The sequence below is a fragment of the Leucoraja erinacea genome, chromosome 8, assembly GCF_028641065.1.
Source record: "Leucoraja erinacea ecotype New England chromosome 8, Leri_hhj_1, whole genome shotgun sequence".
NCBI lineage: Eukaryota > Metazoa > Chordata > Chondrichthyes > Rajiformes > Rajidae > Leucoraja > Leucoraja erinaceus.
The window spans coordinates 13,429,025-13,449,503 of NC_073384.1; the positions used below are offsets into that span (position 1 = coordinate 13,429,025).

The following is a 20,479-nucleotide window of genomic DNA, read 5'->3' on the forward strand; positions in this document are numbered from 1 at the left end:
CTCACCAGCAGCAGCAGCCGCCGTCTCCTTGGCGCCTGGGCTGGAGCCGCCGGGCCGGGCCGGGCCGCGCGCCCATTGGCCGCGAGCGCGCGGGGGAGGGTGAGAGTTCGCCAACGGACGCGGCGGCGCGCGGCCCCTTGGAGCCGGCACGTGGAGCGAGCGGGACCCGAGCGGGACGGAGACGGAGAGCCCGGGATCCGCCGGCCTCGTTGGGGGTAAGATCACTAGATCATAAATAAGTGTGCAGGAGAGAACTGCAGATGCTGGTTTAAACCGAAGATAGACACAGGATGCTGGAGTAACTCAGCGGCACGGGCAGCGTCTCATGGGGGGACGTTTAGGGTCGGTTTATGAAGAAGGGTCTCGACCCGAAACGGCTCCCATTCCCTCTCTCCAGAGACGCTCTCCTGTCTCGCTGAGTCCCTCCAGCATTTTGTGTCTATGTCAAAGATCATAAGTGATCCGAGCAGAATTGGGCCACTCGACCCATCAAGCCTATTCAATAATGCTTTTCATTCAATCAATTCAATCTCTCCCTCTTTTAACCCAGTTCTCCTGCCTTCTCCTCATAATCCCTGACACCTGTACTAATGAAGAATCTATCTATCTCTGCCTTAAAAATATCCACTGACTTGGCCTCCACAGCCATCTGTCAATTTCTAAATCCAAATGTTATTAGTTATTTATGTTATGACATCGGTTGGAAGCTGCATACCAAATCTCGTTGCGCTTATGTGCAATGACAATAAAATATATGATTATTATTATTATTATTATTTGCACGTCTTTAGGATGGGAGAGGGAACATCTGGTGGAACGAGCTCACAGAGAGAACATGCTAACTCCACACAGACTGCACTGGATTAAACCTGTGTCTCTTAAGCTGATAAGCAAGGCACATTCATTGTGTTGGTGAAACGTTTCACATTTGCTCCAGGGCACATAACAAAAAAAATCAATGAAGGGTCTCACCCCGAAACGTCACCCATTCCTTCTCTCCAGCGATGCTGCCTGTCCCGCTGAGTTACTCCAGCATCTTGTGTCTATCTTCAGAAGGAACAGGAAGTTCTTGGTCGGGTAGGTGAATGGGTAGTGTGGCTGGCAGTGCTATATTACCCATCTACCTAGTCCCATCAAGTATCACTGTTTTCAATAGGCTTGAAAGCAACATCTGAAACATGATAACTTTGACAATGCTGTAGTAGTTCCTCAGCACTGAGACTCAAAACGAAGAGTGGTACCATTGCTAGGTTTCACAAGGTAGTAGGGTGAGTCGCCAGCAAAGCTCCTTGCTGGTTTAGACTGTTAATTCTAATTCCAAACGTTGTTCACTTCGTTACAGATCATGGCTGCAATTTACTCTGGCATTCACCTGAAGCTAAAAAGTGCGAAGACACCATGGGTGGACAAACTTAAACTGGCTCGATTTGCCTGGATTTCGCACCAGTGCTTTTTGCCGAACAAGGAACAGGTATATTTATCTGCTTTTGGTTTAGCTGTCACATCCTTGCTTTCCAATCTCGCTCTGGCCTTGCCCTTGATTAATTTAGTTTAACATTGGGATGAACTTTCCAAGGTAAATTGCACTTGGATGAAAGTGAAACATGGAAGCAGAATGAAAGTGTTGGCTTAGCCAGTCGTTGGGATACAGTGCAAAATGGGTGGGTTTTGACCTCAACCTTAATCTCTTGTCAGACTGAGCCTACACCTTTATCATTGACCTGCTAGACCTGTCAGTATATTTGGTGGGGCAGGACTATACTTTCCATCTTGCCTCTGGTGTAGAAGCAATAATGGGGGTTGGGAAGCAGTGCACCAGTCCAGGGAAATTAAAGTGCAAAATTAAATCTAACACCATTAACAACAATTGAGGGGCGGCATATTTGGCGCAGTGGTAGAGTTGCTGCTTTACAGCGCCAGAGACCCGTGTTCGATCCTGACTACGGGTGCTGTGTGTGCAGAGTTGGGAAGTTCTCTCGGTGACCACGTGGGTTTTTTTCCAGGTGCTCCGGTTTCCTCCTACGCTACAAAGCCATACAAGTTTGTAGGTTAATTGGCTTTGGTAAAAATTGTAAATTGTCCCTATTGTGTAAGGTAGTGACAGTGTACAGGATCGTCGGTCAGCGTGGTGGGCCGAAGACCCTGTTTCCGCACTGTATCTCTAAAGTCTAAAGTAAAGTCTAAACAAAATACTATGAGCCTTGTGTTCCATGCATATCAAATGCTCTACTGTACATCCTGTCATACCTCACATGCCCTTTGGCTCACCTGAATCGGCTTGTATGCAAGAGTAAGAATTTGTCATTGTGATCTCTCTTTCTCTCTTGCAATATGAAGGTTTTACTCGATTGGGTGAGTCACGCATTAACTGGATATTACAGCAAGAAGCTTCAGTTCGGAGGTGAAATTGTGGAAGGACTGTGGTCCTATCTGAACGATGTTCTTCACAGCAAAAAGATGCAGAAACTGATGGAGAAAGGGAAGATCATCACCATTCGCTTCACAATTGCGCAGGTGAAGTGGTTCAGATCCTTGCTTGCACCCCGGTGACAGAAACACATTGCTGTCGGTATTCATTTCTATCTTGGCAGGAGTTGATTAATTGCTGACTGTGGAGCTAGAAGGATCGTGTTTTGATGATGTGCTTTTCAAACTCAAAGTGTCCCAAAGAATTTTGCTGCAATTTGTGGGCAGTTGTAACATAAATATGGAAGCCAATTTCCTCCCTGGCAGATTCCACAAATGTGATGATGATTAGATAATAATTTTCACTAATGTTGGTTGAGTGATCAATATTGATAGAAGAGAGTTTCATTCTTGTTCTTTACAATGGTGGGATCTTTTCTCTCTAGGAGGGGGGGCTAAAAGTGAGGTCCTCTGTGTACAGTTCCTTCTCAGTACGCCAGAGGGAAATTCAGCCTGGATTATGTGCTCTGGTCCCTGGAGATGGGTATGATCTCATCAGAGTGATGTTAGGAAGTTGGGATAAGGCTCATGTGAAACATAAATGCTCACATAGACTTAATGGGTCAAATGCTTTTTTTTGTGCTGTATTGAATTCTTAACTATACTTACAAAAGAATAAAGACCTGAATTTACATAGCACCTTCTAATGTTTAAAAATTCACAACCCAATTCACAATGTCAAACAAAATTTGCCTCGTAAGGAGAGATAATAATGAGAGATTTGGTCAAAGTGATAAGCTTTAACTAGGGACTTGCAGAAGACAGTGAGAAGGAGAACATTGGGTGTTTCATTAACAGTTTTGGAATTTGCGAAATATATCATCAGTGTTTTTTAAAACCTTTGTTTTAGATCATAAACGAGAGGATCTCTGCATGTTCCAGTGAGGTGCCCCACAAGGTTGATGTGTCAAGCCTGCCCATGGTATTGAGCTGCTGTCAGGGAATCCTCGCCTCTCCTCCTTTCTCCATCATCTACACTAGCAAGAGCGAGCTGCTGGTTGACCTACTCCACAAACTCTGTTCGCTGGCCTGCAGGAGGTTGAAATCGTCGGAGGCCTTGCACTCCACACAGCTCTTTGATGTTCTCTTGTTGGTGTTCAGTCAGTACCTCGTTACGCAAAGGCAGCAGAGTAACCAATCCCGGATATTTCAACAGGTCTGCAGTTCCCTCCTTCAGCCTTTTCTCCTCCTGCGACATCTGCTGTCCTCGAGGTGCTGGGTGGATGAAGATGAGGTGTCAGTGAGGCAGCACCTTAGCAGGGAGATCAATAGTAAAATTCAGGTGGCACTTCAGACTGGCCTGTTCCATGTTGACTTGCTGAACTCATACAGAGAAGAGCTCTTGCAGAGTAATGACTCTCAAGGAAAAAAGCCGAGCTTCTCCAAGGGTTTGGCGGAACCCACCGAAACAATACTCCTGAAGCTGGCCGATGCTGCCTTCTTCAGCTCCAATCTGCACTCCGCCATCGTGTCCAGCTCAGTCCCGATGCTTTACAGGCTTGCCGTCGAGTCCTACTGCAAGGACGAGAATCAGCTTCTCTGCTTCCACATCTTTGTCAGGTTCCTCGACTGCCTGCGGTTCCCGAAGGAAAAGAGCGGCGGGGATGGAGCGTCTGTGGAATGGAGCCACTGGCTGCTGGCCCTGGATCAGCTTCTGAACTTGGTCTTCAGCAGCAACATCTACAACGTCTCGGTGGACAAGATCCGGTGCGAGGGGATACAGTTCGCCCGTTACAGCGGGGTGGCGGAGATGCTGCTGACCTACCCCTGCCCGGGCACGGCTGCCTGGTTCAGGTGCCTGAGGACCCTGATCCTGCTGAACCACTCCATCGTGGAGCCGAGCCTGGATGAGCTGGTCTCGCTGGCGTGGGTGGACGCTGAGGTCGGGGACCCCAGGGTTAGAAGAGCCCAGGAAGCACTGCTGAGCACCCTGCTAGAGACCTACACCAAGCTGAGGCAGCTGCCCAAGCTGTTCAAGGAGCTGCAGGGCATCATCTGCCGCCCTGCCGCCGATGAGTTGAGGCAGCCCATCCTCTCCATTGGCCTCACCGGGAAGTTGCGGCAGTGCCTCCTGGAAGTCACCAGCAGTCAGATCGTGGACATTTGGGACCTGGTCTTGGAGAGCTTGGAGATGCAGATTGACGATCTGGCGGGGAGCTCTGACGCGGCACTGAAAGTTCTCACCATGAGCATCTTGTTGCACGCTATCCTCTTCAACATGAAGACCCTCGACGACAAAGCGCCGGTGCCAGTAATCCGGAAAACCCAGGTGCTGATGGAGAAGATGGCTCGAGCGGTGGTGGTGCCGCTCCTCCAAGTGGGTGCGGGCGTGGACATGGGCACTTCCCCGTGGGCTGTGCGTGCCAGGAGCGCCGGGCTGATCCTCAGCAATGCCTGGGTGGAGGTGGACCACATGCTGCGGCTCAACTGCGGCAAGTACGTCTCACCCGCCGGCCAGGCTGGCAGAGCGGGGACAGACTCCTGGAACCACAGCTGCCTCCTACCATGGGTGGGACTGGCAGAGTGGAAAGCAATGGCCCAGGCACCGCTGCCAGACGGCGAGTTGAGCCGGCACTTTCTCCAGCTGCTTTCCCTGCAGAAGATGAAACGGATTTTGATGGAGCCCGGGGATAAGACAGAGACGGACCTCCCGTCCCTGAGGGCCGCTGCTGCCTCTGTCGTCTCCTCTGGCAGAGCCGCCGTCGGTAGTATCGGTGCCCGAGGGTGGGATGGAGAGCTCAGCACGCTGAATGGTGAGACCTACGGTGTGGCGCACTGGCACCTGCTCACCACCAACCTACCCCTCCTGGTCCCCTTTCTCCTGCGGGAAGAGGTTACGTACCTAGCTGAGGTGGTGATCACCTCCCTGTTGCAGAAGGGCACTGGGGAGGTGGGGCAGGACGAAGGAAGTTTGCTCTCCATTCCCGCCATGTGCCAGAGCCTGTTTTCCAGCGAGCTTCTCCCTGAAATCCAGCCTCTGCACCATGCAATTTTACTCGGTCTGACCCAGAGGGTGAGAGGTCTGACAGCTGCCCCCAGAGCTGAGTTGCCCACGGGGTTACAGCTGGCGAGAAGTAACCCGGATGAGGAGCACGGAGGCTGCAGCAACTGGGGACTGCTGTTCTCTCCTCAAGACTCTTCACTCCTCGATGCTCAGAGCATGTTCTCATCAGTAAAAGTCTCCCCCCTTCTCACTTTGCCAGAGGAGCGGTTGAATCTACTCTCACAAATTTTGGACCTGCTGTCTACTCTGCGGCTGGACTGCCTGTCCAACGCTGATCATCTCCAGTGCTTTCTTTTGCTGGTGTCCCTGATCACCACCCTCAAACCCAGCTGTGAAAAGTCTAACATCTCCAAGTACCTGCAAGTCCTGGATAAATGCTACTTCCTCCTCACTGTCCTGCTGACGGGTGCCAATGAGAAGGCAGTCTTCAGGTTGGCGCATGCCGGAAACATTCTGGAGAAGGTCCTAGCTCCATTGTTCCTGATCAGCAGCGAGTTGTCCCCTTCTCTGGAAGGCCCAGCCTGGTCAGAACTTCTCCACACTCTCCAATGCTTTCTCAGCAGCTTTATCCAGAAGATCGTGGAAAGGAAGCAAAGCATGTGCCTGAACCTGGAGCAGATCATCACTTTCCTCTCAAACTCCTGGGAAAAAGCAATGGCCAAAGAGGAACGCAAGATCGTGGCTGAGCAGCTGCTCGTGGTTGCCTTGTTGACCTTGAGTTGTGTTGTCCGCACTGCCCTGCAGCAGACTGAAAAGAGCAGGCACAAGAGCAGAGCCCTGCCACCTCTCCTGACCCAGCTCACCAGGCTCTTGGGCTCTGTTCTCCAGTCACATTTCGACAGAGGTGGATTAGATCAGTCTTTCAGTGTGCCTTGTGTCACTGCCCTTCTGGAGGCAGAGCTGTGCCCAAGAGAGGAGCAGAGCGATGGGACCAGGGAGGAAAGGATCCCAGACAAGGAGGGCCTGAAGCACAGTGACTTGTACCAAAGCATCTGTTCCCAGGTTCTGCATCACCTCGCCACCTCCGCTCATGATCTGGAACCACTTCAGAAACAACTTGAGTTTTTACAAGTGTTCTGTTCATCCTCTGAACTGTGCTCCGACCGCAATGTCAAGACGGGAATCCCCTCCATACTCGGCGCTGTAAAGACCATGCTCGCAGGTAAAAGAACATGCAGCAGATAGGCAGGCCTTCGGCCCATAATATTTGCTGGACATATGCCAAGACAAACTCATAGCTGCATGCACATTATCTATTCCCTGATTTCCATGTACCTGTCCAATAGCTTATTCGATGCACTATTGTATGCCTCCACCACCATTCCTGGCAATAAATTTCATTATTCACTACCCTCTGTTTTAAAAAAAATGTGCGCTGCACATCTCCTTTAAGCTTTGCCCCACTCATCTTAAAGTTATGCCTTCTAGTATCTGATATTTCCATCCTGGGAAAAAATTCTAACTGTCTATGCGGGAGGCAGCAGCTCCGTTAGTTTTAATTATAACCAATCTACAGGCCAGTTTGCAAACAGTTCTAAGACTGACATGCAGGCGATGATACCTCTTCTGTTAAATCCAATCTCTTAGCCTTTACCAGTGATATCAAAAATCTCCAGAATTCCAGAGAAAACAATCCAAGTCTGTATAATCTCTCCCTGTAACTAATGCCCTCTAATCCAGGTGGCATTCAGGTAAACCTCTTCTACACTCTTATCAAAACCTTCAAATCCTTTCCGTAATGGGGCGACCAGAAATGCATGCAATACTACAAATGTGGCCTAACCGAAATCCTATAAGGCTGCATCGTGACTTCCTGACCCTTATAATCTATGCCCTGACCAATTAAGGCTATATCATACATCTTTACCACTCTTGTCGACCTGTGCTGCCATTTTCTTGTCCAAATAAATTCAGTCCTCATTATCTGTTGTCTTGCTATCTTTGCATATGCAACATCGATCCCAGACACCATCTTAAATTTATTTGCATATATATACCGTGCCCTCCATAATGTTTGGGACAAAGACCCATCATTTATTTATTTGCCTCTGTAATAGAAAAAAAATCACATGTGGTTAAAGTGCACATGGTCAGATTTTAATAAAGGCCATTTTTATACATTTTGGTTTCACCATGTAGAAATTACAGCCGTGTTTATACATAGTCCCCCCATTTTAGGGCACAGTTTTGAGACACAGCAATGTCATGTAAATGAAAGTAGTCATGTTTAGTATTTTGTTGCATATCCTTCGCATGTAATGACCACTTGAATTCTGCGATTTATGGACATCACCAGTTGCTGGGTTTCTTCCCTGGTGATGCCTGTATTGTAGCCATCTTTAGTTTATGCTACTTACCAGGAGAGCTGTGATAATCCTGGATAGCCCCCTTCAGTTTTCACTTGAGCATATAAAAGGCATGCTCAATTGGGTTCAGATCAGGTGATTGACTTGGACACTCAAGAATTTACCATTTTTTTAGCTTTGAAAAACTCATTTGTTACTTTAGCAGTATGTTTGGGATCATTGTCTTGCTGTAGAATGAACCGCCGGCCAATGAGTTTTGAGGCATTTGTTTGAACTTGAGCAGATAGGATGTGTCTATACACTTCAGATTTCATTATGCTACTACCATCAGCAGTTGCATCATCAATGATGATAAGTGAGCCAGTACCTTCAGCAGCCATACATGCCCAGGCCATAACACCCCCACCACCGAGTTTCACAGATGAGGTGGTATGCTTTGGATCTTGGGCAGTTCCTTCTCTCCTCCATACTTTACTCTTGCCATCACTCTGATATAAGTTAATTTTCATCTCATCTGTCCACAAGACCATTTTCCAGAACTGTGGCTGCTCTTTTAAGTACTTCTTGGCAAACTGTAACCTGGCCATCCTATTTTTGCAGCTAACCAGTGGTTTGCATCGTGTAGTGTAGCCTCTTATTTCTGTTCATGAAGTCTTCTGCGGACAGTAGTCATTGACAAATCCAAGTCAAGTCAAGAGAGTTTATTATCATGTGCACCAGATTTCATTTCACTTGCACTTGTGTGCAATGTGACAAATAAACCGTATTGTATTGTAGGACAATGAAATTCTTGCTTGCTGCAGCTCAACAGAATGTTGTAAGAATAAATACAGAACAGCTCAGTGTGTCTATATAACATCGACCACACATATACACTTAAATAAACAGATAAAGTACAATAGGCTATTACAGTTCAGAGTCTGTTTGTCGGCGAGTTTAATAGCCTGATGGCTGTGGGAAAGAAGCTGTTCCTGAGCCTAGATGTTATAGATTTCAGGGTCCTGTACCTTCTACCCGATGGTAGCGGAGAGATGAGTGCGTGGCCAGGGTGGTGTGGGACTATATATAAACACAGCTGTAATTTCTACATGGTGAAACCAAAATGTATAAAAATAGCCTTTAATAAAATCTGACAATGTGCACTTTAACCACATGTGATTTTTTTCTATTACAAATCTCAAATTGTGAAGTACAGGGGCAAATAAATAAATGATGGGTCTTTGTTCCAAACATTATGGAGGGCACTGTACCTATATACATGTACACTCAGGAACCAATCATTCTCTGCATAAATATTGTGATTAGTTTTCGGGCCTCCTGATTCAAGTATCTCCCTGCCGTACACTCGGAGAGTGTCTTAATTTCCGCAAGTAATGCCTAGCACTTTCAAAAACCATCTCTGTTTCTAATCATTGCATTTAATACAAATAGTTTATTAGCTAATATCATTTAATCCATCAGTGCAAAGAGGTTTGTTTTAATCTATTTTCATTTTGTTTCACCCTGAGCCGAAATCCTGACTTAATTGTCCATTGCTACATATTCTATATCTGTGGGGAATGGGTGTATGGATTTTCTATTAAGATCTTCTCTGCTGAATCCAATGCACACCTCAATAATAGTTCTTTAAAAAATTCACATACTCGTTAGACTAAGAGCTTTCCCGACACCTTAAAGAGATGTAAAAGGAAGGTGGAGAGGTTTAGGGGACATTTCCAGAATTTGGGCCCAGGGTGGGGTGAAAATCACGAGAGGCATATTACAGTGCACCAACTGATGAAGGCCATTGGAACAGACTCTACTCTGATGCGGAGCGGAATTTTCTGTAATAGGTTGAGCAGGCTGGGACTCTATTCCCTGGAGCGCAGGAGGATGAGGGGTGATCTTATAGAGTTGTATAAAATTATGAGAGGAATATATCGGGTGGATGCACAGAGTCTCTTGCCCAAAGTGAGGGAATCGAAAATCAGAGGACATAGATTTAAGATGAAGGGGGAAAGATTTTATAGGAATCTGGGGGGTAACTTTTCCAGGTAAAAGGTGGTGGGTGTATGAACAAGCTGCCAGAGGATGTAGTTGAGCCAGGTACTATGTCAATGTTTAAGAAGCTATTGGACAGGTACATGCGTAGGACATATTTAGAGAGATATGGGCCAAACGCAGACAAGTAGGACTAGTGTAGATGGGACATGTTAGTCGGTGTGGGCAAGTTGGGCCAAAGGGCCTGTTTCCACACTGTATGATTCTATCTTCTGATTTGGAGACAACTGGTCCCAGCTGGTACCTAATCTAGATGTAATGTAACCCTGTAGATCAGTCCTTTGTGATGCTCCATTCTTTGGTACCATAAGGTTTGTCCAACGTTGCTATGTGTTCCTAAACCATTGTTCACTTGACAATAGTTGTGCTGTGCTCTTTAAGCTCCCTGGATGACATCACCGTTCGTTCGGTCGCTGGATTCTCAGCTCATTGGGCTGCTCACCTGCATGTCCGAAAGATGCACGGACCACCAGTTTTACCTCCTCGTCAAGTCCATCACACAAGGCATTGAGGTGGTCAACCTATGGAAAGGACGGCACCCTGTGAGTAGACCTCTGGCCTGAAGCCCAAACAACACTGTTGCGATTAATCTGGTTCTCATTGTTGCTAAAACTGTTCTCATTTTGATTCAGGATGTCGTGTCCTCTCTCATCCTCACCACTACCCTTTTGAAATGTTCGTCACGGGAAAACGCAGAAAAGACTCTGTGGTTTGCAGTCCCTCAGATTATCACAGCTCTCCTGGTAAGTAGCATAAGTACCGGTATATATCAGCTCCTCAATCCTGCCTCACCATTCACTAAGATTATAGTTAATCTGCCCCAGCCGTTTATCTCCAGTGCCAAATTCCCAAACGCCTCTTCCAAAGTATTTATCTAGTTTCTCCTTAAACATCCCTGCTGATCTCTCGTCCACAGCCCTCGTGTGAGAAAATTCTAGAGAGCCACCACTGTCTAGGTTCCCACGCATATCATGTTAAAAAAACTGACCCAGTGTCGCTGTCAGGACAAAGGGCATTTATGGCAATGTTAAGGCTACATTTTGAACAACTTTGGACTTGAATCACACAAATGGCACTGGAAACGTGGTGACTCTTGTGTACTGTCTTAGTGCAATCTACTATTCATACACTCTTGTGCTTAAGTATGATTGTGCTTGTGTATAGCAAAGATTTTTTACACTTTACTAGGTAGTGTGACAAGTGTGCCATTGGACAGTTGGGAAACATCCTAACTTCTACTCTATCATGGTCCCTCTGGCTCTTCGTCAACATACCCCATTGGTGCACTAGCCGGTGGCAGAAGCAATCACTGTAATCACCTTTTAATCATTGGCTTTTCAGGCTTTATGCAGGAAAACAGCCCTCGATGAACATTTGGGCTTCAAGATTACTTTGCTGAGTTTGGAAGCTTTGGCAGTTCTGATCCAGCAAGGGGAGGGTATGCTCTCAAATCCACACCACGTGACACTTGCATTCGACGCACTCTTGTGCATTCCACTCGACCAGCTAAAACTAGATGAATATGCAGAAGTTTTTCAAGCTATCCACGAGGTGCTGTTTTCTATAATCCAGTCTCAGCCTAAGGTAAACTCGCATCACTGAGCATTTCCTATTCTTCCTTGAGTTATCTGGGGATATTTTTTAAGGCAGAGATAGATTCTTGATTAGTACAGGTGTCAGAGGTTATGGGGAGAAGGCAGGAGAATGGGGTTAGGAGGGAGAGATAGATCAGCCATGATTGAATGGCAGAGTAGCCTTGATGGGCCGAATGGCCTAATTCTATTCCTATTCCTTATGACCTTATCTTTGGGAGATGTACTCACTTACCTTTCTCAAATGCTTTTCTTAAATAAGTCCGGGTGTTGAAACTGGGGGCAATAGACCAACACCAATTCTCTTGCACTCCAGCAGTAATTTCTTGCCCACTCCTGCCTTACAGTGATCAGACAGTCACTTGGCCGGTTTGCAATTTGATTTGGGACTGCTCTGCTTTTGTATCAGAGCCTACCCTTCCCCAACCCAAACTCTGCAGATTGAAGCCCTGGTTTAGAATTTACAGAGACAGCGCGGAAACAGGCCCTTTAGCCCACCAAGTCCAAGCCGCCAACACTACATAGGGAGAACTTACAAACTCGGTACAGACATGACCCGCAGTCAGGATTGAACCCGGGTCTCTGGCGATGTAAGGCAGCAACTCTACTGCTGAAGCACCGTGCTGCCCTGCAACAAAAGGCTGTTACTCTTTCTGAAGTGCTGATTGATAGTGGTGGTTATTACTCTTAGCTCGGCTAGAGGAGGCCTCAATTGGAGAACAGGCTGAGGACATGAACCAACTGGAGAGATCAGATGGCCTCTCTTTGTTCTGACTCACAGGGCAGCAGAGTGGGTCTTTTGACATTTTTGATATCACTGGTAAAGGCTAAGAGATTGGATTTTACAGAAGAGGTATCATCACCTGCATGTCAGTCTTAGAACTGTTTGCAAACTGGCCTGTGGATTGGTTATAATTAAAACTAATGGAGCTGCTGCCTCCCGCATCCTGAACTCTGGTGCTGTCTGCTAAAAGTTTGCAAGTTCTCCTTTTCCATCACAATCGTGAAGCGTGGAGGGTTAATTGGCTTTTGTAAATTACCACTAGTGAGTAGATGAACATTGAATGAGAGCTGTTGGTAATGTGGGGATTTAAAAAAAAAAACAGATTGGTGTCAATGGGTAGCTTATTTTAGAGATACAACATTTGAAACAGGCCCTTTGACCTGCAGTGTCCATGTCCACCAACAATCACCCAGACATTAGTTCTATCCTAAACACTGGGGGCAATTTACCAATGCCAATTAACCTACAAACATGCACGTCTTTGGAATGTGGGAGGAAACCGGAGCACCTGGAGAAAACCTACGAGGTCATGGCGGGAACCTACAAACTCCACAGACAGCATCCATAGTCGGGGTCGAACCCGGGTCTCTATCGCTGCGCCACTGTGCTGTTCCACTTGATAGTTTGCAAGGACTTGATGGGCTGAAGGATCTGTTTCCATGCTGTATGATTCTATAACTGAAATGTCTGGGAGGAATCCACTGATTGTCAGCCTGCCAATCTTAGAAACAACATCAAGTTGGGGATGGAATGAATTCTATACTGAAAGGACTGTAGAATGATGAAAAGGGAAAATATTTTTATGAATGTGAATATTTTTTAGAAGCCGTGCAATTCTATCTTGACTTGTTTCTTGGTGTTCTCACTTAAGCATATTCACAGCTGCTTTTTGTTTAATACACTTTGGCAACAGGTTTTGTTCAACGCAGCGCCCACCTTCCTCAAGTGTTTTAACCGTCTGGTCCTTTCTGTTGTGCATAAAGGTCGTCAAAAAGCTGCAGGAGAGAAAGGTGAGTCAAGAGCAAATTCAGCCTGTAGATAAGATGGCATAATGGAGTGCGGCCTGACCCACAACTGCTGAACAGTGACGTGTATTTACCTTGTGCCACAGCCCAGTAGAGTTCCCACTCTTTAAATGTAGTTTTAAAATACGGCAACAACATCAATGATCAGCATTTTATGGAGTGAAATGTGCAAGAGCATTTTACAAGGTCATACTATCAGCTTTGGCACCCTTCCATGCAAGGAGATGCTGATCCAGAATCACAGTCAGAAAGGTCAACTTTTAATAAAGATCATCTTAAAAAAGGTGGTACTGAAAGCTGGAGTAACTCCGGGTCGGGCAGCATCTCTGGAGAAATGGAATAAGTGACATTTCGGGTCGAGAGGTTTACGGAAATAATTCCAGAAATTACAACCAAGGCAGCTGAAGGGAAGCCACCAATAGAGTGATAAACATCAGGGATACACGTGGCCAGAATTGAAGGAATGAAGAGATAGTGTATTTGTAGGACCAGATGATATACTGGAGATGGTGAGGATGTTTTGTGTTGGTGTTTCATGTTCAGAAACAATCCTGACAAAAAGATGTTTAAACCCTGGTAAATTTATTCCCCTATAAACTATTTTTGACTGTTGATTTCAACAAGCTGCCTTCTGTTTGGTTGGGGAAGTGGACTGTGAGATAGCTTTAAGCGGCCTTGGTCCAATTCTTTGACTTAAGGGCCAAACACAAAGATAGTACTGTACTGAACTCTGAACTGCACTAGCAACTGGTTTAGTTTATTGTCACGTGAATGAAAATGTTTTTATTGCGTGCAAACGTGTCCTGCGGTTAAGAGAAGCCGCTTTATTTGAGAACGCCTGGATTGAATAATTATTTCTCATCATCTACCAGAGTGTGAGTTCTCCATTGGTAAAAAATGTTCAATTATCACAGATATGCCAGGATTGTAGAATGATGGTACTGCTACATTGTGTGAGCATCTGATAGCGCAGCGATGTGTTAATGCTTTATGCTGCTGTGCCCCCTAATATAGGATGTGTCCACGCAATGTTGTCAATATCATGACTCAGTTGTGAATGGACAGTGGATGATATTTTTACAATGTTCTAATGAAGTACTACTATAAGTTAGGCAGCTGTGCACTTCAGTAAAACAATTGCCTGCATGAAGCTCTAGACTATATTGTTTTGTTGAAGAACTGTTTTGTTACAGGTATGACAATGGAAAGCAAAGTGATCCTGGAATGTGCGCGCCTGGTAGAAAGAATGTACACTCACATTGCTGCTAAACCAGAGGAGTTTGCAATGTTTTCTGCTTTCATGGTGGCAGAGTACATCAATGAACTTCAAAAGGTAATCACAATCGTCAGTTGTTTCGCCTCCAACTTGGACATCAGTGGGATTATAAGATTCAGACAGGGCTCAGTGATAGCCTCTCCTGCCGCATCAACACGTTATGGGTTCCTGTAGTACTCCACAAAGTTTTATTTTTTGAAATTCAGTGTGGAAACAGACCCTTCGGCTCACCGAGTCCGCTCCGTCCAACAATCACACGTACACTAGTTAGTTCTATGTCATCCTAATTTCGCATGCTACATACTAGGGATAATTTACAGAAGCCAATTAACCTACAAACCTGCATGTCTTGGGAAAGCGAGGGGAAACCGAAAGATGTAGAAAACCCAAGCGGTCACAGGGTGAACGTACAAACTCTATACAGACAGCATCCATAATCCGTATCAAACCCGGGCCCATGGTGCTGCAAGACAGCAACTCGACTGCTGTGCCACTGTGCCCCCCAATGTCGGTTTTGATGTCGATTACAGCTAATGTGCAAAGACCCCAACAAACACATGATAATACCCATGTAATTATTGCTGTTATGCTGGTTGATATATAAATATTGGCTTAAACCTTTGGACCTTGATCCTCTCTGCTGTTAAGAATAGCATCCCTAGATCTTTTAAGTGTAACATAAAGACAAATCCCAGCCTTGATTCAATGTCTATGAAAGATGGCATCTCTGACAATGTCAGTTTCTGGATTGTGTGCTCCAATCTCTTGAATAATGCTTAAACCTGCAAGCTTTTGACTTGGAAAGTGAGTCTTGGAAGGACATTTTGAGTCATACCCTCCCGAGCAACTCCCATGCAAATCTCCAAGTACTTCAGTTACCAATAAAACACTAGTCTCCCCATTCCTTTATCTCCAAAATCTACAGTGGACTAGCTTGTCATATTAATGTTTCTACCAGACTCTTCTTTGTTTACAGGTGACTCTCAATGCAGACGTGAAAAAGCTGTTGGCAGCGGGGGTATATCACCTCCTGGATCTGGTGACGGAAAATGATCTCCGTTTTCTGAATGCTTCATTGCACTTGGGAGTGAGGGAGGTATTTAAGGAGTTGTACGGTGATTACGTGCGTTATCACAAAAGCAAGAGACAAGGTGAAGAGGAATATACGGCTTAACCTGGATGGAGCAAATAGCAACCCTCATGTCCTGTGCCTCTGGATATTTTAATTACCGGGCAATTTTTAGATTAAGGGAATCGTACTGGCGAACTAAAAGACGATGGGGGCATCCATTATCCTTCATCGATCTGTGCACTTCGTAACAAGTAAGATTGAGCATTGCTGATCTCAGCATTCTCTCCTTGTGGAAGAGGCAATTTTACCTGCCCCAATTAAAGTCATCTTAATCAGGAAGCTTCTAGCATCTAGAAAAACGACCCGTAGGTGAAGAAAATGATTCCTCTCTTTAATGGTAACTAACCTTAAACATTTTGTTTGACTTTTCCAAAGATATAGCTTTGGATCACAAATATATATTAGTGATGAATATTCCAGGTCTACTTTAGTTTAGCTGCATTACAGGATGTCAGTGTTAAGTCATTTTTAGATTATTCGTCATCTAGAAATACCGATGCAAATCGCTTCATGGCAGCTGAGATGTTTACATATATAATCAATATAAAGTATAGTATCAGTAATTGTAATCAAGAAACTAGTAAATAGGTAGAGGAGGCCTCTAGGTCCTTCAACCCTGCTCTCCCTTCGAAAATAGTCTTGACTGAGTCATAAAGTGTGGAAACAGACCCCTGGCCCAACTTGCCCATGCCGAACAACATGCCCCATCTACTAGTCCCACCTGCCTACGTTTGGCCCATATCCTTCTGAACCTATCCATTCCAAATGTTTTTTAAACAATGTGATAGTACCTGCCTCAACTACCTCCTCCGGCAGCTCGTTCCAAACACCCACCACAGTAAAAAAAAAGTTGCCCTCAGGTTCCTATTAAATCTTTTCCCCCTCACCTTAAACCAATGTTCTCTGGTTTTTGATTCCCCGACTCTGGGTTACAGACACTGCATTTACCCTATGTATTTCTCTCATTATCTTATATACCTCAAGATCACCCCTCATCCTCCTGAGCATGGAATAACATCCCAGCCTACTTTACATCTCCCTCTAGCTCAGGCTAGAGCTCAGGCTCCTGGATCAATCTTCCATATCAATATATATTCATAATATCTTCCCATACCCTTTGATTCCTTTTGTCTTGCAATTTATCTATCGCCTCAAATATACTTCTTGCCTTGGCAAACGGATCACAAATACATGATCTTCACTGAAAGACAACAGTATTTGCAAGACAGGCTGTTTGAAAAACTTTTTTATTAAGTAAGAATTTACTTCACTAAGTTCCTATTGAGAGGAATTTAGCCCTTGTCTGTTGTAGCCACTGGGCAATTCACACCCACACCAATGTCCTGTACATGTCTCTTGGCTAAAGACCAATGAACGGTGACCTTGCCCACGTCCCATAAAGAAAGGAAGCCACTACTGGTTTTCCTTTCAAGAATAAGATAGGACCCAGAATTAAGGCTCTGCATGGAACTCTGAAAGACAAACATAAAATGCCAGGTAGACAAAAATGCTGGAGAAACTCAGCGGGTAGGCAGCATCTATGGAGCGAAGGAAATAGGCAACGTTTTGGGTCAAGACCCTTCTTCAGACTGGTCAAAATGTCATGTATATGCAGCAGGTAAGATCAGCATCCTTAAATGTTCACCATCAATGCTGCCTGACTCGCTGAGTGCAACATTTTTGGTTTCAGATTTTTCCAGATCTGCAGTGCTTTGATTCTGTGTTGTTCCTTTCCACCAGGAGGAGGAGTTTTTTACATCAATATTTAAATCCTCATTCCAAAGAATGAGAAAGCTAGCTGGTTGGTTAAAAATAAATCATGTGAATAGAGTAAGGGTTACTTGTGGGGCATTTGGAGTTAATTCCTGTAAGTTTACCATGCTTTTCAACATTTGTATATATATTTTTGTAAATAAATCTAAAACAATTTACCTGTACACATTGGTCATGGATATTTATCAATAAGTGTGAATGATGGAATCACATTTAACAGTAAGCAGATTACCAGTAGGTGTTAATTAGGCTACAATAACCCAAATGTGGTGTGGAATGTTTACAGATAATGTTTAATTGAGAAAAAGACAAACATCAGGAAACAGACTGAACTGAACTGGAGTAGACACTGGTCCAACAAACATTCAGTTCGCCATCTAAAAAACCTCAACCTACCTTGGATTTACAAACCTCTCTTTCCTTTATCAATTCTCAACTACTTTTCTAGTGAAGAAATGCTTTGGGTTATTATACCCTCCCTGTGGAAGAAATGCTTCCTACCAGCACCTCTGAATTTGTCCATCTCAATTTCAGGGCATCCTCTTGAAGGTACGTTTCTCCTCATCTCCCCATTAAGATCCTCAATTAAGCCATTTTACTTCCTTCTAAAAGGAATACGAAACCTCATTCATAATTGAGGCGTTTATCTACTTCCTGTGGTGTGGTCTCGAGTGGTGGCACCATCGAGTGTAGCAGCCTCGCCTACAGCTGTTCGTACTTTCATCCTTTTTTTATTTTTAGTCTGTCAAAAAGTTTTGTTTTGGAGGTCTTTTAGTCTTTTTATGTGTGTGGGGGACTTTTTCCGCAGTCGCTACCTGGGTCGAGGATGCGTCTTTCCTCCGAGCCGCATCTTCGCCCCCTCCTCATGGCCTACCATCTGGATTAGCGCAGCCTTTCCTGCCGGAGACCGGCCAGAGCTTCGGCGGCGGCGCAGCACTGAAGTACCATCGCGAAGCGGCCGATGCCTTACTAGGGTCGCCGTGTTAGAAGCTCCAGAGTGCTGGGACTGCCGACTTTAACATCGTGGAGCTGTGGATCTTCCAACCGCAGGCGGCGCTGGCTTTAACATCGCGGAGGCCTGGGATCTTTCGCCGAGGTCGCCAGTGTTGGAGCTCCACCCAGCTTGGCCTGTGGACTTTGGGATCCGCGGTCTCCGATAGGAAGCGGCCGATTCGGAAACTCCAAGCCGCTGAGAGTGTTCATCCACGCCGGAGCTCCATCATCCGGCGAGAGGGCCTGAAACATCGGGTCGTCCTTAGCGGTGACTGTGGAGGCCTCAATAGGCCCCGACCACGGGTGAACAAGAGGAAGAGGACTGAACTTTTATTGCCTTCCCTCACAGTGGGAAACGTTGATTCTGCTGTGGGGGATGTTTATGTTAAATTCTATAGTGTTGTGTTTATCTTATTTGTGTGCTGCATGGTAACTCAAATTACACTGCACCAATTGGTGTATACAACAATAAATGTCCTTTGTCCTTGTAACTGCTCCTTTACCTTTTCATTTGTGGACTTATTTTCTATGCGTTCGTGTCTTCAAACATCATTCTCGCACTCTTTATCTCAAATTTTCTTTGCCTCATCCCTTGGGCTGCCCTGTCTTTGGAACATCTCCCACCAAGAGATAAGGCAATACTCAAATCAGGCAATTACTACTCCAATCTGACAATGACGATGGCAGCTAAGATGTGGTGTCAGATGGGCTGGGACTAGAGGGTGCAAACAAACAAAACAGAAGGTATTGGGGGTTAGGTCCAGGATTGTTATCCAAGATAGGAGGATGGTGTTGGTACCTTGGGGTTTGACAATGAGAAGAGGAATCAAGGGCTCACAGATGATTTGAATGAAAGTTGAGACCTGACAAAACTTAAGGAGGGGGGAGAATGGGTTGCAATGACAGTTTGATGTTAGCTTTGTTTCACAGGATGTTTTGTTTCCTGCCCAGCTCACGTTGCTTTGCACTGAACAATAACAGTTTTGTTTGCTGAGCTAACCCTGCAGAAAAGAAAATGGTGAGACAGACTAGGAGGGATTCATTGGGGCCTTCCTGCTTGGAGAAATATTCAGGCAAAATCTGAAACTGTTAAAAGTATGTGTCAAAAGTAAGGAAAATAATCAAGAATAAAACTTTAATTGTTTTTCGAAATAGGTAATAAAAAACACTACAGTTAGTGACAATTCAGATTACACTTCAGATTGCAGGAAATCTAAATCATAAGACCATTTTGGTGTGTGTAGCCCTTTATTAGCAACTAAACAAAAAAATAACCTTATACAATGTTGGCAGCAGCTGTTTGCACTGCAGCTTATATTGAGTAACTATGGTGTAAGATTATAAATGCAACTGACTTGGATATAAATGGTACACTCTCACTGACATCCTGCCGAACTATCTGTAAGCAAGTACACATCTATTGTTTTATACTGCCAGCTATGGCCAATTTAATTGCTAGTTTACGTCATCCTGTACCTCACCAGTCTAAAAAGGAAAGAAAAACATAAAGCACATGTCAATCAAAACTATGAGGGACTACACCTCAGGGAAGAAAGAGTTCAAATGTTCAACATCCGATGGAGGAAGGCTGGGATCAGGAGACGGAGAATGCAGTGGCTTTCCTAAGCAGCAGTGATTCAGTGAACCATCAGAGTACCCGCAGCATAGCTAACGGAACTATCGTCCCAGTTTTTGCATTGACTTGATTGAGAGTAGTTCAGGAACGAGAAAGCCATGTTCATCCCACTCTTCCTCAATTCTGTCACTGCCTAAAGAAGAAATTGGAACAGCCCTTAAGGTCAGAGCAGGTTTTTGTTTTTTGGGGAGGAAAGGAGTTTATATATATTTTACATTTATAAATCTGGCTGTTTGCGTACAAATCTTGAAAATCTCGACAATGATCGGCCATCAGGCTGAACACCCGGCAAATTAGAAAATGTAGAAACAAGAAACTGCAGATGTTTGTTTACACAAAAGAACTCCAAGTGCTTCAGCGGGTCTGGCAACATCTCTGGAGAACATGGATAGGTGACGTTTTGGTTTGGGACTGGATAAGTCACCTATCCACGTTCTTCAGAGAAACTGCCT

The 20,479-nt window shown here is 45.1% G+C and overlaps 2 protein-coding genes across 2 annotated transcripts in view; one reads left to right on the forward strand and one right to left on the reverse strand.

The window, feature by feature from the left end:
* The first annotated feature begins 99 nt into the window (after window positions 1–99).
* Window positions 100–17,562, forward strand: urb2 (URB2 ribosome biogenesis homolog). Its single transcript, XM_055639002.1, has 10 exons — window positions 100–215; window positions 1,343–1,471; window positions 2,338–2,514; window positions 3,317–6,632; window positions 10,198–10,358; window positions 10,449–10,559; window positions 11,158–11,400; window positions 13,106–13,202; window positions 14,411–14,550; window positions 15,470–17,562. The coding sequence occupies exons 2-10, from the start codon at window positions 1,346–1,348 to the stop codon at window positions 15,665–15,667; spliced, it is 4,569 nt and encodes a 1,522-aa protein (XP_055494977.1). The 5' UTR covers window positions 100–215; window positions 1,343–1,345; the 3' UTR covers window positions 15,668–17,562.
* Window positions 17,563–19,509: 1,947 nt separating this feature from the next.
* Window positions 19,510–20,479, reverse strand: part of memo1 (mediator of cell motility 1) — a 45,017-nt gene continuing 44,047 nt past the window's right edge. The window contains exon 9 of the mRNA XM_055639004.1: window positions 19,510–20,160. Coding sequence (XP_055494979.1) covers window positions 20,029–20,160 — 132 coding nt within the window. The 3' untranslated portion in view covers window positions 19,510–20,028. The remainder of the gene's footprint in view (window positions 20,161–20,479) is intronic.